The sequence below is a fragment of the Hyperoodon ampullatus genome (genome assembly GCF_949752795.1).
Source record: "Hyperoodon ampullatus genome assembly, chromosome: 2".
Classification (NCBI taxonomy): Eukaryota; Metazoa; Chordata; class Mammalia; order Artiodactyla; family Ziphiidae; genus Hyperoodon; species Hyperoodon ampullatus.
The window spans coordinates 113,966,803-113,991,718 of NC_136915.1; the positions used below are offsets into that span (position 1 = coordinate 113,966,803).

The following is a 24,916-nucleotide window of genomic DNA, read 5'->3' on the forward strand; positions in this document are numbered from 1 at the left end:
AGCTACTCACACTGGGGCCGGGCAATTCTTTGCTGTGGGGACTGTCCTGTGTGTTGTAGGATGTTTACCAGCATCCCTGGCCTCTACCCACGAGATGTCTGTAACAGCCTTCCCCTAGTCTTGATGACCAAAAATGTCTGCAGCTATTGCCAGACATCCCACTGGGGAGCAAAATCACCCCAGTTGAGAACCGCGATCTAAAGGCACAGGGCGATGGGGCTTCCCTGGTGGCTCAGTGGTTAAGAATTCACCTGCCAATGCAGGGGACACGGGTTCGAGCCCTGGTCCGGGAAGATCCCACATGCCACGGAGCAACTAAACCCATGTGCCACAACTACTGAGCCTGCGTTCTAGAGCCCGCAAGCCACAACTACTGAAGCCCGTGCGCCACAACTACTGAGCCTGCATTCTAGAGCCCGTGAGCCACAACTACTGAAGCCCATGCGCCTAGAGCCCGTGCTCCGCAACAAGAGAAGCCAGCGCAGTGAGAGGCCCGTGCACTGCAATGAAGAGTAGCCCCCGCTCGCCGCAACTAGAGAAAGCCCACACGCAGCAACGAAGACCCAATGCAGTCAAAAATAAATAAATAGGGCTTCCCTGGTGGCGCAGTGGTTGAGAGTCTGCCTGCTGATGCAGGGGACACGGGTTTGTGCCCCGTCCGGGAAGATCCCACATGCCGCGGAGCAGCTAGGCCCGTGAGCCATGGCCACTAAGCCTGTGCGTCCAGAGCCTGTGCTCCGCAACGGGAGAAGCCACAACAGTGAGAGGCCCGCGTATGGCAAAAATAAATAAATAAATAAATAAATAAATTATTTTTTTTAATTTATAAAAATAAAGGCACAGGGCAAAATCCCAGCCTCGCAGAAGGCAGGAGACTCCCCACGGTCTCACTCTCCCCCATTCAGGCAGGTGCTTCCTTCTCCTCTACCCATATTCGCTGCTCATTGGGCATCCTCAATCCAACACTACAACAGATGTTCCCTTCTGTACCATCTCGCGCCGCTCGGGGGGCAGAACTGGCCTGTCCACAGGCAATTCTCACATCCGTGGAAGGAAGAAGGGAATCAATACTTACTGAGAGTCAACATTCACTAAGTGTCACATCTCAGAGCTAAGGTCACTCATTAACATCACTTCACAAAACCGCCCCGGCAGGCACCATCACCCCCATTCAAGAGACACACTAACGGACTCAAAAATTAAATCACTGAAGTTTCACAGCCAATAAGGGTCAGTCTCTGGATCTGAACCCAGGTCAGAAGACCCGTGCCCAGCAGGCACTACCAGAATGGAGTGGCCTTGGTCCACAGGTCCCAAGACCCTCACCCTCCAGGCCCAGGTCCCAGCATCGGACACCAGTAGGGGTGGGAGAAGACCTTAAAGGCCACTCCTGCCCCCTTTCCCAACTCTCCTCCCAGCTGGAAAGGGAGCAGGTGTGATGGCACTCAGCATGGTCCCTGAGAGCCCCAGGCACTCAGTGACACGGCTGGTGAAGTGAGGCTGGGAGGGGGGGGTCCTAGGGGCCGAGCCTCTCTGCCTCCCTGGCTCTGGCTCTGAGACCTGGCAGAGGTCGCCCGCCTCTCCACTCCCTCTCCACCTGTAGTACGTTAATCCCTTCCTCCACATCCCTGTAGAGTTAAAGTGCTAGGAAATCAGGAATGCGTGTCTTCAGAGTTTTGTACTGTTTCAGTAACTTCCCCTAAAATTGGCTTTCCCAGCATGCTGGGGGAGATTTTGACCATGTATCACTCTTTTTATTCATCATACTGCTCTGGGGTCAGCTAGGAGCAGGGAGATGTGACCTTGAAATATGGCTCTGACCCAGAGGACCCTAGCAACTTCCAGTGACCTTCAGGGAGTAAGCACCGATGTTGCTGGAGGCACAGAGCATTTATCTGAAAGTTTCTAAAATTCAGCTGTGCCAAGAACTGCCCTCTGGAATGGGAGGGGAGCCATCCGTATGGTGCAGGGGTTTGGGCAGAAGCCTGCCTCCCACAGCCTCAGGGCACACACCACCCACCTTATATCGAAATGGACACATCTCAAACCTAGCAAATCCAACCCCAAACTCTCACCTTCTCTCCACAACTGCTTCTCCCACAGTCTTCTCCAACCCCATTAATGGAAATTCCATCCTTATGTTTGCTTGGGCCGAACTCTTGGTCTCATTCTTGACCTTCCCCTTTCTCTCCCACCTCCCCCACTGCCACATCCCTGCATCCAGCTCATCAGGAATGCCTTCCTTCCAAAAATTCCAAGGCTCCAACCACTTCTCACCATCTCACTGCTACCGCCTGGCTTCAAAACACCAGGACCCCTCACCTGGATTGTGACCATGGCTTCTTAACTGGGCGCCTTTGCCCCCACCCCTTCGTCTGTTCCCAGCACTGCAGCCAGAGCCATCCTACTAAAACGTAAGTCAGATCTTGTTACTTCTCCACTCAAAGCCCTCCGTCTGCTCCCATTTCACCCAGGGTGGTAGCCAAACTCCTCACAATGGCCTACAGAACCCCGCAGTGGGTCCCACCTCCTCTCTGACCTCATACCCCCAGCTCCCTCAATGCCCCCATCACTCACCAAGTCTACCTCACTGACCAAGACCTGCACTGTCCAACACAGTAGAAACTGGCCACATGTCCACTGAGGCCTGGCAATGTGGCTAGTGTAACGGAATTTTTTAATGTATTTCATTTTCAATAACTTACATGTTAAAAATGATACTCCATTCATTTATTGGAAAACTTTTAAATATATTTGCAACAACCTGGGTGTGTGAGTCTACTTTTTTAACTGTAAATATTATGAGCTCTAAACACAGATCAGGCATTTCCAGTGAAGATTTAGTGTCCAGTTGAGATGTGCTGTAAGATACACAACACACCAGATTTCAAAGACTTGTAGGAAAAACAGAATCTAAACTATCTCAATAATTTTTTACATTGATTATATGTTGAAATGGTAATATTTTTACTATATTGGGTTAAATAGAAAATATCACTAATATTAATTTCACATTTCTCTTTTTCCTTTCTCTAATATGGCTACTGGACGATCTAAAATTCCAGATGTGGCTTCTATTATATTTTTACTGGACAAGGCTGCCCAGACCATGTCAGGCATAATGCCGATCCAGTGCCTTCACACTGCTGTTTCCTCTTCTGCCGTGGCTCACTCACTCCCTTGCCTCCTAAACATCTTTCATCAGTTGTCGCCTTCTTAGTGAGATCTTCCCCACATATTTAAAATCATAACTCTTCCCTCAGAACTCCCTGCCCTCCCATCCCACCTTTCTTTCTCTTCGTATCATTTATTGCTATCTAACAAAAAGGATAATTAACATATAGTTTATTGTCAGTTTTACCTACTAAAATGTAAGTTCCAGACTGACATGTACACACTGCTCTATTTTAAACAGATAACCAACAAGGGCCTACTGTATAGCACAGGGAAGTCTGCTCAATATTATGTAACAACCTAAATGGGAAAAGAATTTGAAAAAGAATAGATACATGTATATGTATAACTGAATCACTTTGCTGTACACCTGAAACTAACACAACATAGTTAATCAGCTATACTCCAATATAAAATAAAAAGGTTTTTAAAAAATCGCCAAAAAAAATGTATGTTCCTACATATCGATAATTACCTTAATGTGAATGAATTAAATGCTCCAACCAAAAGACACAGGCTTGCTGAATGGGTACAAAAACAAGACCCATATATATGCTGTCTACAAGAGACCCACTTCAGACCTAGGGACACAAACAGACTGAAAGTGAGGGGACGGAAAAATATATGCCATGCAAATGGAAATCAAAGAAGGCTGGAGTAGCAATACTCAGAGCAGATAAAATACACTTTAAAATAAAGAATGTTACAAGAGATAAGGAAGGACACTATGTAATGATCAAGGGATCAATCCAAGAAGAAGATATAACAATTATAAATATATATGTACCCAACATAGGAGCACCACAATACATAAGGCAAATGCTAACAGCTATAAAAGAGGAAATTGACAGTAACACAATAACAGTGGGGCACTTTAACACCTCACTTACACCAATGGACAGATCATCCAAACAGAAAATTTATAAGGAAACACAAGGTTTAAATGACACAATAGACCAGATAGATTTAATTGATATTTATAGGACTTCCATCCAAAAACAGCAGATTACACTTTCTTCTCAAGTGTGCACGGAACATTCTCCAGGATAGATCACATCTTGGATCACAAATCAAGCCTCAGTAAATTTAAGAAAATTGAAATCATATCAAGCCTCTTTTCTGACCACAATGCTATGATTTTAGAAATCAATTACAGTCAAAAAAACCTAAAAAGCACAAACACATGGAGGCTAAAAAATACGTTGCTAAAAAACCAAGAGATCATTGAAGAAATCAAAAAATACCTAGAAACAAATGACAATGAAAACACAACGATCCAAAACCTATGGGATGCAGCAAAAGCAATTCTAAGAGGGGAGTTTATAGCAATACAAGCCTACTGCAAGAAACAAGAAAAATCTCAAATAAACAATCTAACCTTACACCTAAAGGAAATAGAGACAGAAGAACAAACAAAACCCTAAGTTAGTAGAAGGAAAGAAATCATAAAGATCAGAGCAGAAATAAATGAAGCAGAAACAAAGAAAACAATAGCAAAGATCAATAAAACTAAAAGCTGGTTCTTTGAGAAGATAAACAAAATTGATAAACCATTAGCCAGACTCATCAAGAAAAAGAGGGAGAGGACTCAAATCAATAAAATTGAAATGAAAAAGGAGAAGTTACAACAGACACCACAGAAATCAAAGCACCCTAAGAGACTACTACAAGCAACTCTATGCCAATAAAATGGACAACCTGGAAGAAATGGACAAATTGTTAGAAAGGTATAACCTTCCAAGACTGAACCAGGAAGAAACAGAAAACATGAACAGACAAATCACAAGTAATGAAATTGAAACTGTGATTAAAAATTTTCTAACAAACAGAAGTCCAGGTCCAGATGGCTTCACAGGTGAATTCTACCAAACATTTAGAGAAGAGCTAACACCCACCCTTCTCAAACTCTTCCAAAAAACTGCAGAGGAAGGTACACTCCCAAACTCATTCTATGAGGCCACCATCACCCTGATACCAAAACCAGACAGAGATACTACAAAAAAAAAAATTACAGACCAATATCACTGATGAATATATATGCAAAAATCCTCAACCAAATACTAGCAAACAGAATCCAACAACACATTAAAAGGATCATACACCATGATCAAGTGGGATTTATCCCAGGGATACAAGGATTCTTCAATATATGCAACTTAATCAATGTGATACACCATATTAACATATTGAAGAATAAAAACCATATGATTATGTCAATAGAGGCAGAAAAAGCTTTTTACAAAATTCAACACCAATTTATGATAAAAGCTCTCCAGAAAGTGGGCATAGAGGGAACCTACCTCAACGTAATAAAGGCCATATATGACAAACCCACAGCCAGCATCATCCTCAATGGTGAAAAACTGAAACCATTTCCACTAAGATCAGGAACAAGAAAAGGATGCCCATTCTCACCACTATTATTCAACATAGTTTTGGAAGTCCTGGCCATGGCAATCAGAGAAGAAAAAGAAATAAAAGGAATACAAATTGGAAAAGAAGAAGTAAAACTGTCACTGTTTGCAGAGGACATGATACTGTACATAGAGAATGCTAAAGATGCCACCAGAAAACCACTAGAGTTAATCAATGAATCTGGTAAAGTTGCAGGATACAAAATTAATGCACAGAAATCACTTGCATTCCTATACACTAACAATGAAAGATCAGAAAGAGAAATTAAGGAAACAGTCTCATTCACCATTGCAAGAAAAAGAATAAAATACCTAGAAATAAACCTACCGAAGGACACAAAAGACCTGTACTCAGAAAACTATAAGACACTGATGAAAGAAATCAAAGATGACACAAACAGATGGAGAGATATACCATGTTCTTGGATTGGAAAAATCAATATTGTGAAAATGACTATAATACCCAAAGCCGTCTACAGATTCAGTGCAATCCCTGTCAAATTATCAATGGCATTTTCCACAGAACCAGAACAAAAAAATCTTAAAATTTGTATGGAGACACAAAAGACCCAGAATAGCCAAAGCAGTCTTGAGGGGAAAAAACAGAGCTGGAGGAATCAGACTCCCTGACTTCAGACTACACTACAAAGTTACAGTAATCAAGACAATATGGTACTGGCACAAAAGCAGAAATATAGATCAATGGAACAGGATAGAAAGCTCAGAGATAAAGCCACATACATATGGTCAACTAATCTATGACAAAGGAGGCAAGGATATACAATGGAGAAAAGACAGTCTCTTCAATAAGTAGTACTGGGAAAACTGGACAGCTACAATGTAAAAGAATGAAATTAGAACACTCTCTAACACCATATACAAAAATAAACTCAAAATGGATTAAAGACCTAAATGTAAGACCAGACACTATAAAACTCTTAGAGGAAAACATAAGAAGAACACTCTTTGACATAAATCACAGCAAGATCTTTTTTGACCCACCTCCTAGAGTAATGGAAATAAAAACAAAAATAAACAAATGGGACCTAATGAAACTTAAAAGCTTTGCACAGGAAAGGAAACTAGAAACAGTACGAAAAGACAACCCTCATAATGGGAGAAAATATTTGCAAATGAATCAACGGACAAAGGATTAATCTCCAAAATATATAAACAGCTCATGCAGCTCAATATTAATAAAACAAACAACCCAATCAAAAAATGGGCAAAAGACCTAAGTAGACATTTCTCTAAAGAAAACATACAGATGGTCAAGAGGTACATGAAAAGCTGCTCAACATCACTAATCATTAGAGAAATGCAAATCAAAACTACAATGGGGGCTTCCCTCATGGCAGAGTGGTTAAGAATCTGCCTGCCAATGCAGGGGACACGAGTTCAAGCCCTGGTCCAGGAAGATCCTACATGCCACAGAGCAACTAAGCCCGTGTGCACCATAACTACTGAGCCGGCACTCTAGAGCCCACGAGCCACAACTACTGAGCCCACATGCCACAACTACTGAAGCCTGCGTGCTTAGAGCCCGTGTTCCGCAACAAGAGAAGCCACTGCAATGAGAAGCCCACACATCACAATGAAGAGTAGCCCCCGCTCGCCACAACTAGAGAAAGCCCGCATGCAGCAATGAAGACCCAATGCAGCCAAAAATAAATATAAATAAATAAATAAATAAAACTACAATGAGGTATCAACAAACAACAAATGCTGGAGAGGGTGTGGAGAAAAGGGAACCTTCTTGCACTATTGGTGGGAATGTAAATTGATACAGCCACTATGGAGAACAGCATGGACTTTCCTTAAAAAACTAAAAATAGAATTACCATATGACCCAGCAATCCCACTACTGGGCCTATACCCAGAGAAAACCATAATTCAAAAAGACACATGCACCCTAATGTTCATTGCAGCATTATTTACAATAGCCAGGTCATGGAAGCAACCTAAATGCCCATCGACAGATGAATGGATAAAGAAGATGTGGTACATATATACAATGGAATATTACTCAGCCATAAAAAGGAACGAAATTGGGTCATTTGTAGAGATGTGGATGGACCTAGAGGCTGTCATACAGAGTGAAGTAAGTCAGAATGAGAAAAACAAATATCACATATTAACACATATATGTGGAGTCTAGAAAAATGGTACAGATGAACCGGTTTGCAAGGCAGAAATAGAGACACAGATGTAGGAAACAAACATATGGACACCAAGAGGGGAAAGCAAGGGTGGTGATGGTGGTGGTGGTGGGATGAATTGGGAGATTGGGATTGACATATATACACTAATATGTATAAAACAGATAACATAAGAACCTGCTGTATAAAAAAATAAAATAAAATTCAAAAAATATATATATATGTTCCAGAGGCCAGGGTTTTTTATATTTTATGGTTTCTTTGTACTATATCTGTGCTGTCTAGAACAATGCTGGCACAAAATAGATGTTCAATAACTATTTATTGAATGAATAAAGTTACGTATTTTTGGGCCTGGCCTCCCTACTCTGCTAGAAATTTCTAAAGAGCAGTGGCAGGCATACAGTTGTTGCTTGATATATGACTGGTAGGCTGGTCTGGGGAAACAAAGGCAGCTCAGCTGAGTCATGGCACAAAAGACAAAAGCAAGAACCAAGGGTCCTTGAAGTGGACCCTGTGTCTCCTCCCCTCTGCTGTCCAGGCTCCTCTCTCCCCACCTCCAGCAAAGCTACCCATCAGCCCAACAGCAGTGGGTACTTCAGAGGGAGGTACATTTCCTTTCCTTCCCATCGATTTTTATTCTCCCCGTGAGAAGACAAATCTGTTTCCCCTCCACCAGAAAGCCTCGAGCCATGGCTACTGACATTATAGTAATTAAATCCCTGCTGCTAGGAGGGTTCAGGAGCCGAACAGGCCTCATGCCAAGGGCTGGCCTGCAGGGAGGGAGGCTGGCCGGGAGGGTCTGTCTCAGCCATCTCCTGATAGTGAGAAAATCCACTTAACCACAATGCCTTCACAGGTTTTCACTCCTGGGTAGGAAGATAAAACCTCTCCAGCCGGATTTCCCTGGTTGTGCAGTGGTTGAGAATCTGCCTGCCAATGCAGGGTACACGGGTTCGAGCCCTGGTCCAGGAGGATCCCACATGCTGCGGAGCAACTAAGCCACAGCTACTGAGCCTGCGCTCTAGAGCCCGCAAGCCACAACTACTGAGCCCGTGTGCCACAACTACTGAAGCCCACATGCCTAGAGCCCATGCTCCACAACAAGAGAAGCCACCGCAATGAGAAGCCCATGCACTGCAACGAAGAGTAGCCTCTGCTCGCCATAACTAGAGAAAGCCTGCACCCAGAAACGAAAACCCAATGCAGCCAAAAAATAAACAAAGAAATTTATTTAAAAAAAAAAAAGAGTGAAAGAAAGCAAAACGTTAAAAAAAAAAAAAAAAAACCCCTCCAGCCCACCACCCCCCTCCAAAATGCACCCACCGATCAGCCAAGCGCTCCTTCACTCCAGGCATCACAGCTTTCTTCCCCTTCGCTCCTTAATTCCATCTGGTCCTCATAACCCTCCTCCCTTAAAATGGCCAGCAGAGAAATGATCATCATCCTCAACCTCACTTCTCCCATTTTCCAGATAACAAAACAGAGGCCCAGAAACCAAGTTTCCTCAATCTTAGTCCAGGGCCTTTCTCTTCACCCACAATCTTTACTGGTGCTCAGCATGGGCCACAATCCATGTCACATGCTTTCCATACAGTGGTGCCTAATTTAATCCTCACAACTGCCCCAGAAATAGGGTTAGGATTAACCCCCAAGGAAATAGAATCAAAGCATTGAAGCAACTTACGTAAAGCCACACGTGACAGTCAGGATTCAAACCCAGCTCTGTCGTGTGGAAGTCTGTTCTCCTAACACCAGGCTATGCTGCCATATATAAGAGGCGGGGGGCAGCTGGGAGATAGATACAAGGGAAGATGAAAGAAGTGAAGGTGAGGTGAACCCGCAGGCAATAGAGGGCGGGGGAACAGGCAGAAGGAATGGGAGACTCAGCCAGGTTGGCGGGTCAAATCCAGGACACGTGTGTGGTTTTGTCTCCTATAAAACTCTCATCATACCTGTCATAACTTGGTCAATGCCTGCCTCCCTGACTAGCCTGTGAGCTCCGTGTCTTGTTAAGTATTGAACCCCGAGAGCCAACCTGGCACCTGTCGACCCTCATGAGTAGTTATCCACAAAAGACCAAGGGCTTGAGGAGCAAGGGGTGTTGGGGTCCTGGGACAGACATGGAGTGGGACCAACAGAGGAGAGGGGGGAAGGAGGCACTGGAATGCGCATGAAACGGGATGGGCCCAGGAAGATGCCTGCTGGCCAGGCCGGCAACAGATGATCTGGCCAGGAAGGAGCACAAGGTCAGTGACTCTATCTAGTCCTCTGGGCTTTGGTGACTAAGTCTGTGTTTGGAGTTTTCAGATTGTACAATGAGAAAATTAACGATAAGAACAGCTGGCACTTCCCCAGTCCTTTACCATGAGCCCAGTGCTGGGTCTTGTCTCATTGGCTCCTCATGAAAAACATCCTCATCCCTATTCACAGATCTGGAGACTGAAGCTCACGGAAGTCAACTTTGTCATCTAGGTTGTACAGCCAAGAAGCTGCAGAGCTGGAACAAGAACACCAAAGCTTGTCTGTTGACTGATCAGCTGACCCCTCCAGAGCCTGCGGGAGACCATCCTCAGCCCCAGAGCCCAGTCTTCCCTGTCAACGTACCCAGGGCTCATGGAGGTTCAACAGACTTTTGCATCTAAGCTGAGAGCCTCCCCCTCCCTCTCCTCCCTCTCCTCCCTCCAGAGCTCAAAGCATCCACTGAGGCTCTGGTAAGGCTAATGGGACCGTGAGGGTGGCATAAAACTAAAAGGGGTGGGGTGGGCAAGGGTGGAGAGAACAAGAACAGCTTTTTTGGCTTGAAAGAGCCCCAAGCCAGGAGGTGATCTGCAAAATCATGTGTCCAAGCCCCAAGTCCACTAACCCTAACCTCTTTGATCCTTGGGTCAGTCATCTGTAAAACAAGGATTGTTGTGAGGATTAGACGAGACGAGGTGTGTGAAAGCACTAGTTGTAGGCCCTTCATAAATGTTCATTTTCTTCTCCTCCTCCATTTACCCCTTTTTACACTCCTAAGAGTTGCTTTGGAGTCATTTTTATGGAAGGGGAAAGAAGTATCCATTTTGTGAGAGAGGCACGTTCTGCCGAGCTGCTGAGGACAGAAACATTAGAGATGGTCCCCTCCACCCAAGAGGAAACCCTCATGACTCAACCTCCATCCTGGACTTGCTCTTCACTCACATCAATTTCATTTCACTCTTGAGGGATCTTTCCATCACTGGCACACAGTGTGGACCAGTCTGGTGTCTTGTGCCAAAATGTCCTCCCACCCGGCTCAGAATCATTACTACCCCAGGAGCAGCGGAGAGCATCTTGGCAGAGCTGAACGCCCGGTCCAGCCCAGAGCAAGAGGGGCAGGAGGTCATGGGCCCAGCTCTAAGAGGTTTCTACAAACCCATAGCCACCGAACTCTCAAAAGAAATAGCATGGCAAGCCTGCCATGGACCAGTGTGGACCAAAGAGCCCCCGGGAGCCAGGTCTGTGCCTAATTGAATCCTCCACCTCCACCCTCAGCAAATGGAATTATAATCCCACTTTCCAAAAAAGGGGCCACTGCGCAAGGCCATAGAGCTCAACAGCACATGTCCAGGATTTGAATCCAGGTCTGTGTTGAAAGTCTGAGCTCTTTTAGGAAGAGGCAGAGAGAAACACATTTCATTGAGGAAAGACCCTTATAGCTGACTCACATCCTTAAGGGCACTGACCTTTGCACTCCTGGAACCTAGACTGGGGCCTGCCACATAGCAGGTGTTCAGTGGGACTAAAACCCAGAATTCCTGGATTCTAGCTGCACCCTTGCCACTCACAATGCTGAGTGGCCTTGGACAAGTCACATAACTTCTCTGGGCCTTGGGATCCTGTAAAGAGGAGGATGGTCTCTGCCCTGCCTTCCTCATTGAGGTGGGAGGCCTGTACAGGGGCCATGTCACCCAGGCTGGCACACCTGGTGGGCCCATGGAGCTTGGCCATTCAGGGAGGTATGGTACCACACCAGGCCAGATATGCCGGCAGCTGCCCCTGGAGGAGGCCTCCCCTGGGTCAACCCACCAATGCCATCCAGCTCTGAGCCCCTCCAAAGGCAGTAGCCCGACCCACAGCAACACGCCCTGCCCAAGCCCTCATCCTAGAGGAAGGTGACGTCACCCATGTCTGTGGCTCCGGGCATTCCCACATGTGGGAGCTATTCGGGGACTTACTGAGCAAGCCAACATCCTACCCGATGGAAGCCAGAAGAGAGAGAAAATGGCTAAGCCCCAATTTGTTAAAATCAGAAATCTTCTTAAAAGGGAGAAAAGGCTGTGCAAAAATCCCTGCTGGTGGAACCTTGCAAGGATGCAGGCAGGTGCCAACTCAGGCAAAGGCGCTAAGAAGAACTGCCATTTGTTGGCAGCCTGGGATGTGCCAGCCACTGGGCTGGCCACTTACCCAACCATTATCACGTTTAGTTCTCACCAGGCTGGTGAATGCCACCCTCTCCATTTACAGATGGGGAAACTGAGGCTCAGAGACTTTGAGTCACTGGCCTTATGGTCACCCAGCAGCAAGGGGCTGGGCCAGAATTAGCCCCCAGTGAAGTCTCTTCCCCACTCCCCACGGTCAGCCAGCACATCACCTGTCTCCTCCCCCTCCCTGTCTGTGGGATAGAACTGGCCAAGACCCCCAGCTTTCTGGGCTTCTCCATTTATCAGCTCAAGCTAAACATCAATGATTCTGAAGATGCTGGCTGGCAGGCCTGGTGTCCATGAGCTCTGAGGGGCAGGCACCAGCCCATTCAGCCCCTGTGGGAGTGTCCTGTAAGACAGCTTTTCTGTTCATTTGACACTGAGCACAATGCCTGTCCTTTAAGAAAAATGCCCAACAAGCTGACTCAAAAATAACAGACGCCAATTTGCATATTATTTCACACATCATTTGCATGTTGTTCATTTAGTGTCATCACGGCTCTGCTCAGAATACAACTCTGGTTACCTTACAACCAGGCCTCGGGAAAAAAAAATGGCCTCCACGCAGGGCAAGTCCTGATCCCCTGGTACATCCCTCCCCAGCCCAGCTGCTCTTTATGCTCCTTGGCGCCTGGTTGGGAGAGTTAAACACCTGCCAGAGCAGAAAGGATAGGGAGAACCTTGATTCACAAGCCCTCACAACCTTTTGAATTCAAGACGGTACCCCATCGCAAGTCTTGAAGGAAAAATTATGTTCTCTTGAAGACATGTCAGGAAAGCCTTAGCATTCTTTGCTTGCCCAGTTCTGTCCCAGGAAGGCCTCCTGGCTGGCCCTCCCGCTGTCATCCATGCTCTCAGCCTCATTCTGCCTGGTCATCGTGTGTCCCCCTGACCTTCCTCCGGGCCTCCTGGCCTCGCTCCCTGGGCTTATTTTTGTCCTCTCTCCACCTGTCCGATTTGCAGGTCCACACCCAACGAGCTGTGCCCAGGCCACAGATTGCTGATGCTGAGTGTAGAATAACTGGGTCCCATGAGGTAAGAAGGCTCCAGAAGCCCAGGCCAGGCCACCACTGCAGGCCCACCTTCCAGGGAGCAGTCTGCTTCCCTCTTACTTGTGCAGACACACCCACAGGGACCCAGGCAGAAACAGGTCCGAAGGTAAAGCCATTTGATTTTTAGGAGAAAGGGGGCATGTTCCACACGTGTTCGCCTCTTCCAGAGCCCCTTTCTATAGCCCCCTGTGTGGAGGGTGACACATGCACCCGCGCCCTCCACGGCTCTCTGGGGGACTCAGGGCTAATAGCATCATCTTCTAAGCACTGCTCTCACAAAAGCAACAGCTGATGGGCTCAGCGTGTGCCCAGCTCTGCCCTGGGTGCTATGCTGTAGGCAGGGGCTGTGATTTGCTCTGAACATCTGAGAAACAGGCTCCAGGTTCAGGAAACTCCCTGAGGACCCCCCGCTTAGGATGCTGCCAAGTCTAGATGCGAACCCAGAGCCCACGGCTGCAGCTGCCATGCCAGGCCACCTCTGCCAATCAGTATTGCCTCTGAGAAAAGAAGAGCAGTGGGTCTTCAGGGTCTGAGGGTGCAGAACTCTAGGAAGAACTCTGAGCCCCCGGCAATTACAGTTATCAACTAAATATTAAATCCCAGGCTTCCCTTTCCTCCCTACCTGTCCCTGTGGATACCACATGGCAGGTACTCCAAGCTGCCCCTGCTCCATTCCCTACTCACTCTGCACCCCGTACCCTGGCTGCCAATGTTCTCACTCTCAGAAAGGCCCCCTGCCCATGACCCTGCCATCTTGGTCTGTCTAACCCTTCAGGGGCCACCCCACCTCCTACAGGGAGCCTCCCAACATCCCGAATGACTGCCTGCTCCCAACGCCACTGCAGCCCAGCCTGGATGGACGGTGCCTGGGTGCAGGCCTGACGCCCCTTGAGAACAGGAGCTGGAGGACCGTGGCTTGCTGTCTTGGTGATAGAACAGCAACAAATATATGTTTGATGGAATCAGAAAGCTTTGGAGCAGGAAGGGTGTTCAGCATCAGAGTCCAGCCCTCTTTTTTTTTTTTTTTGGCGGTACGCGGGCCTCTCACTGTTGTGACCTCTCCCGTTGTGGAGTACAGGCTCCGGACACACAGGCTCAGCAGCCATGGCTCACGGGCCCAGCCGCTCTGCGGCATGTGGGATTTTCCCGGACCGGGGCACGAACCCGTATCCCCTGCATCGGCAGGCAGACTCTCAACCACTGCGCCACCAAGGAAGCCCAGCCCTCATTTTTAAGCCAGAGAAACAGAGACCCAGAGAAGTGAAGGGACTTGACAAAGGCCATAAAACAAGTCAGAAGCAAGAGGTGGAGGCACCTCTTGAGGGCTCCTTCAAAGCAGAGACAGGCCTTTCTTTAACATTAACTGCCACTGACAGAGCTAAACAAAGCCTCACACCGGGGAAGTAGGAAACTGGGACTCAAGGATGCAGAAGAAAGTTCTAGAAGCAGGGACAGAGCAGCCCTTAAAGGTTCCCTCACTCAATCCCCAGCAGAGGTTTGTGGTGGGGTTTGGAACAGAGAGACAAGCAAGGCACTGGGAGCTCGTGTTCTAGAACCATCTCTCCTCACACGGGCACCAGGAGTAGCCACTCAACCCCTCTGCAGTTCAGTTTTCTCATCTGTGAGATACTCTGACTGTAATGACTCCCGGGCCAAGGTGGGGACCCTGAGGAGAAACAAACATGGAAATACCTTGGATATGAGATGCTGAGCCCGCGCGGGTCACCCCAATAAGTAGCCCTGCAGCCAGTGCTGGAAAGGGGAGAGGAGGGCGACAGGAAGCTCACAGGAGGACCAAGAGGCCAGGGAGCCGTGCGCAGAAATGTCCCGGCCTGCTGGCTCTCAAGGGTGGAGGGGAGCCCTTCGGGGCTGCGTCAGGAGCCCTCCCGGTCCAGGCCTTCACAGGGAGGGGTCTAATTCCACACCTTCCACCCTCTCAGCTTTGCCAGCATCACTCTGGGGCGGTATTACCAGGCCTCCAGGTAAGGAGGCATCCCGATGACGGACCGTGGGCCTGTCCACATCTCACCCTGGACCCAGGCTGCACCCAGGGCCCCACCCCCTTGCCCTGGCCACCCCCCAGCACACTGTCTCCTCTGGGTACCTGCACTGGCATCTCCCACCCTCCATCAAGCCGCTTCCTGCCTATCTCTCGGTAAAGTTCATCCCGTCCCAACATTTTGCATCAAGGCTCTCAGGCCCATAAACCTTGATTTGTCTCTTAAGAATGATAAGCAATTTCTCCAGCAGCAGCAGGCAAGGAAAAAGGCCTAAACTTGGGAGTCCAATGGGCCTGGATTCTTATTCCAGCACCGCCACCCACTAGCAGTGTCAGCTTAGCCTCATGACTTCATCTACAAAGGGCACCATGACCACCCCCTACCTCCAGGACTCTCGAGGGTAAAGCCGGCCCAGTGAGGCACAAATGGTCCCCTCCTCCCGGCTCCTATCGCCCAGCAGCATTCGTGGCCCATGCAGTGCCAGGCCCAGAGATGAAGCAGGGTGGTCCCTGCCCCCAGCTCCCCCTCCCCTCCTTGCTCTCGGAGCTCAGCTGAGCTCCTGGGGGTGGAATGACAGGGTCGGAGGAGGGGGCACCCAAAAACCCATCAGCCTCCTCCAGACTTTCCTTACCAGAAAAAAAGGCACGAGAATTTTCCTCCCCAAAGCTCCCGAGAACAGTGCAGTCTTAGAATCATTATTTAAAGAGGAATAGGAGGCTTTCTTCTTTCTCTCTCTGCCTTTGGGGTTTTGAAAGAAAGAGAAGAAAAACAGCTACGAATGAATGAACATGCTGGTCTGCCTGCCACTGAGCTGAGGAAGGCGGTGTTTCATCCATATACAGCCGCCCTCCACAACCCCTTCCTCTCTCTCTCCCTCTCTCTCCCTCTCTCTCTAGTACACACTCATTTTCTCCCCCAAATGTGCTTTACAAATAACTGCAACAAAACCAAACCTTTCAGTTCTGATTTTACATCTCTCTCCCTGCCTCAGCTTCACCACAGAGGTTACTCCAATTGCTTTTCATTTTGTTTTTCTTTACCTTATGTTTTTTAGAGCAGATCTTTGGACCCTGGCCTCACAAATTCCCCTTCCTGCAAGCTCAATAAGGGAAATACAAGGCCATCCACCAGCTCTCTAATTAGCCTGTGTAGCCGATAAATGCCCTAGCAATGATGCCAGGGCCGGAGCAGCAGGGAGCACTGCCCATGGGGAAGGGAAGTCCGGATGTGTTATGAAGTCTTTCCTCCGGGACAGTTATAAATAGTGTCATGACATGCAAAGGAGAAGCATATATAAAAGTTAGCTGTCCCTTCTGTGGGTTACAAACGTTTGGCTCAAAAAAAAAAAAAAAAAAAAAAAAACGTTTGGCTCATTTGCAGACTGTCCACAAAGGTTATAAATAGAGTCACCACCACCCTGGGAGGGAGAAGGGGCTCGTTTTCACACTCCCAGAGTCTCTCTTGCCCTCCTTGGGCCAAGACGCTGGGTGTGATGATAAAATGTATGCCTGGGGCCTTGGTGGATGGCTCCCAGGCTCCTACCTCTAGCCAATCGCTTATAAAGAGTCTCCTGCCTTCTGCAACCCTGTCCTGCAGGTCATCCCACAGGGAGGCTCCATGCAGAGGAGTCTGACCTATTCCTACTTTCCCAGCATGCTTGAAACCACAGACACGAGTGCCCTGAGGCATCTGCTCCCAATCATCAGGACATCCCCCCACAGTCACCCCCCTACCCCAAAGCGGCTCCTGGGTCTGGCAGGAGGTGTAGACAATTCACCCAGCAGAGCCTCGGTTGCTGCTCTGCCCTTCTGCAGAGAAGACCTCCATGACAGGGAGGGCAGGGGAACAGAAGAGCTGGGACCGGTGAGCCCACTCAATCATTCAGGCTGCAAGCTGGGGGTGGACCTCTGTGAGGTCAGCAAAGAGATACAAGTTGGCCCTAAGGGACCCCACTCTCTTGGAAGAGCGAACGGCCAGGAGACCGAGCTCCCCAGGGCATACAGAGAAGGCTGCCCTTTTCAGGGTGGCCTCCCACGAGGTGGCCTGAAGAAAGGAAGCCATGCATGGAGTAGACAGGGAAGCCCCAGCATATCCACTCCTCCACCCATGGCCCGGCTGACCCCAGCAACAAGGCCCCCAGGGGGAGCTGGAAGAGCAGAGGGACAGGAAGTTGGTGGGGAGGCAGGAGTGGGGCACAAGAGGGGCAGAGGATGGGCTCTACCTGGGCAGCGAAACTCAGACAGATTGTGAGGCCGGGGGTGGGGAAGTGGTTTGAGGTTGTGCAAAATTGCAGAGACAGAGAACCACCCTGCTGCTGTCCCAGCATTTCCCAGCCTCCCCTGGGCTGACCCCACAGCCCAATGCCTGAGGTCCCTGAGAAATAAGGCCCACCGATGACTTGCCAGCTGGATGGAGGCAGCAGCTCAGACACCAGCAGGGTGGCAAGGTGGGGAGGGGGCATCCACAGAGTCCCCAACTCTCTCTGGACTCAAGTGGAAAGAGCACAGCAGGCAGTGTAAGACCACAAAGTGGGTGTGCCTCAAACCAGCTCTGGAAGAAAATAAAGCATGCCAAGAAAGACTCCCCAAATCCTCATTCCTTAATCCTGACCAGCGCTAATGTAGTAGAGACAATGCCACTAAGATTCCTCAACAGGACCTCTAGACCTGGCCTATCATGGTGGCTAAGGCGTCGAGGGTAAATCCACCCATAAGGAAAACACCTGGGCACTCATTCGGTTCAGGGATAACCCAGTACCATCAGGAGCCACGGCCTTGGCGTGATCACAAACAGCTCTCCTCTTACCTCAGCCCATCTTCCTTCCCCATCATCACCTGAGGCTTGTGAGAGCCGAGCCAAGGACCATTCCATCCTGATTTCTTACCTCCTCAGGCTGTCTCCCTTTTGCATTAACTGACTATGCTCAGGGGTCATGCCATTTTCCTTCTCAAGAGAGCCAGGCCTGCATGGTGAATTCCTCCCCCAGTAACAGATATCAGCTAAAGACAGGCAAACAGGAAGGCCACAGCCCCGTGGAAAAGAGCAGAGAACTTCCGAAAGCAGCTCAAGCACAAGGTTAGCAGTCTTCATCATTTGGGGAAAAGAAAGTGTGTCCCTCTCCCCAGGGCCTTTGAGTGGGAACTGCCACCATCAGTGCAGAATAACCCAGTCTGGGTGGGGTGCCTGAGGCCACCCTGTCCACCCTCCTGCTTCCAGACCAGTTAGCAAAGCCAACCAGACACAGAGAGCTCTCCAGCAAAAGAGGCTGTTACCCATCCCTCCTCAGGGTCCACTGAGCATCTGAGTTCCCCCAGCTGTTGATTCTTCATTCTGAGCTAAACCCTCTTGTCACAACAGTCCGTTTTCTCTGCAAGGCTGGGGAACAAATGTTCACCTCCCCTACAACAGACCCATGCTATAGGTGGTTTCCAGTCAGAAGACCCAGCCCCATCTCAGAACTTCTCCCCTCCGAGATACAACTTCTCGCTCCACTGACAAGTCCTAGTTCCCAAGCTATCAAGGCCCCAACTAATTCTGGAGCCAGAGTTAGATAACAGGGGAAAAAGACATCTCTTTTCCTCTCATCTTCATCATTAACAACAATAACAGTAGGTCCTGTATGGAGTGCCTTACACTAATTCACTCTCCCCACTTGACAGCTGCGGAGACAGGCTCAGAGAAGGCTCAGGCTTGTCCAAGGTCGCACACTGGAGGTGGCAGAGCTAGGATTCAAACTTTGGTCTGCTTCTTTAAAACAATCCTATTTGCCCCCAGGAGGAGAGGGAATAGCTACCTTATCCCCTCCTGGGTCCACAGGGCCTGCTGCAGACACCCAGAAAATACTTGTTCCAATAATGACTCAGTGCCCGGATGGATAGAGGATGGAAGGGCTGGTGAGCAGGTGAGCCCTGCTCATCACAACCGATACCGACCCTGAGGTGCACAGGAGGTGGCCGCCTCACGAGCTGAGGCAGGCAGGACTTCCCGGGGTTGCTGCCCCCTCCATTCTTCCAACAGCCAGAGGCTCATCAATTTAAAATTAGGCAAAGCCCACCCCTTGGATCACCTCACCCTTCCTTCGCGCCAGAGTCTGCTGTCTCCGGCTCTGGGAAAGCCCCTTTCCCTGAATACTCCATCAGGGAGGCACCTGCTCTAGCAGCAACCCTCCCGCCCCATTAAACCAAATGTGCACAGACCGATCCCACACTGGGAGCTGTCTCTAGGAAGGGACATTCCCCTAAGAGCTCTGACCACAGGGTTCACTAAAAGAGAGGGTGCTTGTCTTGCCCCTTCTCCCCAGCCCACACCCAGCACTTGGGCCTTCATCAGCTTCCCCCAGCAAGGGCTCCTGGTCCCCAGGGGGTGCCTGGAGGGAGCTGGGATTGTGCCCAGGGCGGCTGCCAGATCTGCCGAGGCTAGCAGCCCCCTCTCCCGGAGCGCCCAGTGGGAGAAGGCAGCGAGCAGAAGGACCCGCAGATTCAGAGGCTCGTTACAGGGAATGACTAAGTGAGCTGCGATTCCAGGGGAAACCCCACTCGCTTCGGCTCGCTGAGGGGCTCAAATCCTTGAGCCATTTAGACGAAGGCAGCTTCCAGGAGCTGCCCTGGGCTGGGGCTGTCCTCTCTGAGCAGCCAGGTCCCTGGGGGACCCTCCACCTGGAAGTCTTGATTCTGGCTATTCAGGTCATCTGACAGGTCTGCCCCACCCCTTTCCAGAGCGGGCAAATCTGCCCATCCTCTGCTCCAGCTAGCGAGAGGCTGGGAATGGGGGAAATCCGATCAGCACCTCCTAGGTTTTTGTGGCTGGATTTCAACAAGGAATGTGACAGTCTCGCAGCAGCTGTGCCCAGCCTGAAACACGCTCTATTTGAAACCTCCAACAGCTGAACCCCTCCCAGCTACCCGCTGCCCAAAATGACAAATAAGTAGAGAAATCCAAACAACAAGCATGCACACACACACACACACACACACACTCACACCAACAAATTGGGGGTGAAGGGTAGAGTGGGAAAAAAATCCACTTGCCCAGTGACTCCCCAGGTCTCCAAGCCTTCAAGCTCGCAGCAGGAGGGCTCCCAGCAAGCAGAGCTTTGACAGAAACCCACCTTCCTCAAGCCCCACTCCCTTGGAGGACGCGATTTCCAAGCCCACTCGGGGAGGGAAACCCCCTCCTCCGTCTTGGGACTGGACAGAGGCTGGGGCAGTGGGGCCAGCTCCCCCGCTAAAGCCGTGCCGCCGTTCTCCATCGGGGCGCGCACTCACACACTCATCCTTATTTATCCCGAGGAGGAGTTGGGGTGGGAGGGGAGAACTGGGGCTGAGCCGGGGGCATGAGCTCTCGGGGACTCCCAGGAAGCCCTGCCATCCCATCCGAAGAAGAGGCACTCCCCCCCATCCCAGCTGATGCCAAGGCGGCGCCCATCTGCTCTGCCCGGGTAACACCTGTAGCCATTTTTATCAGGGGATGTTTACAAGGCAGCAGCAGGTTTATTCTGAGTCCTCTTTCCTGAGGGAAAAGACCGCTGATTTCCTGCGCCTACATTTTTACCCCATGCCCCCAGGAGACTCAAGTCACGGGTGCTTTTCTATTTTGCCCTAAGTCTCTCAGGGATGAGGAGGGAAACAGAAACTTGGGAAGAGAGAGAGAAGACAGAGAGAGAAGGGACTGGCATGGAATCCCCACCCCCCACACACACCCAGACATTTATTTCTTTTTTATCCTCAGGAAAATGGAGTGGAGCGGGGAGGAGAGGAGGGGAAGTCACAGGAACTGGCAAGCACATCAAGGCAGAGTGTAATTAATTGGTGCGTTAAGCTGCTAGGTTATGCTTTAGTACGAGTGAGCCAGGAGGAAAGATGATTTCTCAGAAGGGATTCTTTAATCCTCCCTACACAGAGTCTACAAATTAGACACAGTGTGTAGGGATGTGCCCCCCTCCCAAGGAAGCAAGGAATGAATTCTCCCGGGATTAAGCAGGAAAACCATGGGAAGTTAGAGTGTTCCATATAACTGAGCAAACGCCTCTCCCCAGCACCACCATCTCTCTCTCTCCCCCAATCTCTCTCTCTCTCCCCCCCCCCCACAACTCGCGCGCTCTCTCTCTCCCTCTCTCTCTTGCTACCTACATATTCCTTTTGTTCAAGGTATAAAGAGAAACTGCAGCCCCTACCTTTGAGTACAAACCCCAAGAGAGCTCGGTCTCTATCACCATAACAACAATTCCAAACATCCCAAAAATCAGAGCATAGTCACTCAGTCGCTTCCTCTTTTCAAACAGGGCCCTCCTGTGTCCCAGCTTATAGCCAATGTTTTGGTTTTTCCGCTTGTTGGCTTTGGGGAAGGTGGTGCTGCTGGCGGTGGCGCCGGCGTGCTGGTGGTTGTGGGCAGCATTGGGGTGATGGTGCAGGGTCTGGTGGGCATGGTTGTCCTCCCGGGAGGAGATGACGATCTCCGGGGGGTTGCTGGGGCTGAAGAGCTGGAGGGGCTGGCCCTCGGGCTCAGCCTCGATGAGGTTCCTCCGGGAGGCGCTGAGCCGGCTGAGGGGTTTCATGACCCCACCGCTGTACTTGCAGGAGCTCATGGCTATCTCTGTGAAGGGGTTGCTGTCCCGCCGGTGCACCAGGGGGCTGGCCTGCCGGTGCCGGCCTCCTCCACCAGGCCCACTTGTGGCTGTGGAAGTTGGAGAGTGGCCAAGCAAGTGGTCATTGAGATTGAGCTGGCTGCCTTGCCTGGAGGAAGGGTGGAGGATGGCGGTGGAGTTGGATGAAGGGGGGCCCCTGAAAGCAGTGGGAGAGGAGTGTAGCAGGCCGGGGTGGATGGGCTGGCTCTGGAGTTGGGCGAGCTGAGACAGGGGATGCGGCGGTTGCTGCTGCTGCTGCTGCTGAAGCTGCGGAGGCTGAGGCTGCAACGGGGGTCCTGGGGGCTGCTGGGGGGCTGCTGGTGGTGCTGGTGCTGGTGGCGGCGGCGGCGGCGGCTGCTGCTGCTGCTGCTCATCCCCGGAGGATGGACAGGGGCACTTGGGGTCTTCATCCAGGTCCCCCACCCCGGAGTCATGGAAGTGCCCAGAAGTGTCCATCTTGGGGCCTGGCTGGATTCCCTGCAGCACAACTCCCCACCCCAAAGCCACCCTCGTTCCAAAGATGTCCTCAAAGGAAGCCAGGCATCCAAGCTCCCCCACCAGAGTGTCTTGGCTCCAGTCCTCTCTCTTTGGCTTGCTCCGGTTCTCTGGGGCTGCCTGGAGTCCAGACGCTGCCACTCAAGAATGCATTGTACTGGGCAGGGAGGGAGGGCAGGAGGGGAGCTTGGAGAAAGAAGAAGAAGGGGGAAAAAGAACTCTGTCTCAGGAGGTGGTCCTCTAGGAGCGTGTGAAGCCAGGCTCAGCTTCACTCCTCGCTGGCTCAATAGCTTTCCTCTCCTCCTCCTGCCACTGTTATAGGGTAAGCCAAGCCCACTTATTAGCAGCTGGTCTCATTGGCTTGTCTTAACTCTCCAACCACCTCCTAACTCCGCCCCCCGCATAGGCTCCTCCCCGAAGGAGGGGCCTGCCGCGCTCCGCTCCCAGCCCCAGTGGCAGCGCAGCGAAGGCTGGGAAATGTAGTTTCCGCTCCCCAGCCGGGAGCTGAGCAGCTGCCCTCTTTCCTCTGACAGGTACGGCAGAAAGCCGTCAGCGCACGGCGATACGGGATGTACGCGCACGCGGGGCGGTGGCGAGGAGGAGCAGAGGTCCTCCTAAGGAGGGGAGCTGTGCACCCTGATGCGGGGGCAAGAAGCAGGAAGACAGTTATTAATGGTCAGGGTCTGCGCGATAGGCTGTTTCACACATATTATCCAGCTACATCCTCCAAACACGCAAGGAGGTGGGCATCGTGTTCCCATTTCACAAATTGATGCTCAGAGATACTGAGTAACAACTTCAAGGTCACAGAAGCAGAGGGAACCCACATCCTCCTGACCCCAGGTAAATACTGAACTGCCTGCAATATGTGTGCAGGAGCATCTGTTATTTCTAAGCCTCACATCAACCCTATGAAAATGATGTCATCCTTCTGCTTTTACAGATGAAACCCGTTTTTTAAAAAATCACTCAAGCACAGATAAGTAGCTTGCCAGATGTTCCCCCTTTTGTAATTAAGGATGCTAGAATTCGAACTCAGCTCAGCCTGACCCCACAGCTCCTATACCATCTCCCAGGATGCCTTTCCACTGTGATGCTCAGTGCACAGTGGTTGCTCCATAAATATTGCTCAAATGAGGGGTGGGAAGGAGCCAGAGAGAAGCTGTGAAGGAAGAACTGGCCTCCCCAAAGCAGGATGTGTGAAATGGACTATGGCTCCAGCTGGACTTGGAGTCATGGGAAGGTCTGGAAGGAAGACTGAAAACCCCCGTGGTCGCTCCCCACCTGATCTGTCCCATGGAGCTCTGAGAGTCAGAGCTGGGAACAGCTGCTGGCTTCCCAGGTTCAGAGCCATCATCAAGTATTTATTAAGCTCCCACTGTGTGCAAAGGGAGTTCCAAAAAGATGGGACCCAGCTGAATTCATTTCCACTTCTAACGGCAGCGACTTAGGGATCAGTGAAGAAGGGGCCATTATGGGATTCCCCAAGCACACCTGGGGTTTTAGGAGGGCGGCATCTTCCTGCCTGTCTCTTGCTTCCCCCATCACCCCTTGGCCTCTGTCCAGCTGCTTCTCTGGTAGGAAGGGGGAAGAGGAGGAGAGCCATGCATGCACACACACACACAGATACACGTATGCAGGTGCACCTATATACATAGGTGTGCACTCACTGGCCCACAAACACATACACCCATGCACACACGCACACATGCCCACACACAGTGAGGTTCTAAAGCAGTTCTGAATGGTGAGCAGCAAGTGGCCAGGTCAGGAAGGAGCAGGGCTCCCATCAAAAGAGCCCAGAGTACACTCCACACGCCAGTTCTCACCTCTCCAAACCCCTCTCAGCCCGAATGATTGAGAGCTAAATAGTACTTGTAAGTCACAACCCCAGAAACCTGAATAATTACAACTACACCTGATAATCTTGATTACTGTTATTATTATCAATGACATGGTCACACCCCCTGCCACTATAAGTCATAGTGCTGGGGCTCAGACACAAGCTGGGGTCTCATGTGTTTTCTCACAACCATGCAGGCCCTCTGGTACCCTCCACCTCACCCCCTCCAGCATGCCCTGCCTGCTCTCCCCTTCCCTTCTGTCTTCTTGGTTTCCCTCCATCCATCCCCAAACAGAGCCACCTGTTTGGTTCAAGGCTCCAGATCATATACTTAGGCTTAATGATTTCCTAATAAGTTATCATTACTATGTCATTAGTGGCAGAAATGTGCTGTTAGTATTGCTTCTCAGGGCTGGATACAGCATCTGGGCTGTGAAAAATCAATTTTTAGGGGCAGACTCCAGGTCTGGGCATTTCTGTGCCCACTCCACCGCTATGACCTGTCTTCTGCCTCAGTTGACCTTTCTGGGCCATCTGGCTGTACCAGCTGGATCCCATAGGGACTGTTAGAATATGTCCTGCTATCATGGATGGGGATAAGAAACACCTGGGTGGGGTGGGGGACTAAACTATACCAGAGCCAAAGATAGATTAGAGACTCATCTGGAAATGGGCTGGAGCTTGACAGCTAATGCCACTGATGCAGCTCATG

At 50.1% G+C, this 24,916-nt stretch overlaps 1 protein-coding gene across 2 annotated transcripts in view; it reads right to left on the reverse strand.

The window, feature by feature from the left end:
• The window catches only part of KCNN3 (potassium calcium-activated channel subfamily N member 3), a gene marked incomplete at both ends in the record, with an annotated part of 172,457 nt that extends 150,135 nt beyond the window's left edge, over nt 1-22,322 (reverse strand). For both annotated transcript variants that reach the window (XM_079698150.1, XM_079698149.1), the window contains one exon: nt 21,417-22,322. In XM_079698150.1, coding sequence (XP_079554276.1) covers nt 21,417-22,322 — 906 coding nt within the window. The remainder of the gene's footprint in view (nt 1-21,416) is intronic.
• Between the last annotated feature and the right edge of the window lie 2,594 nt (nt 22,323-24,916).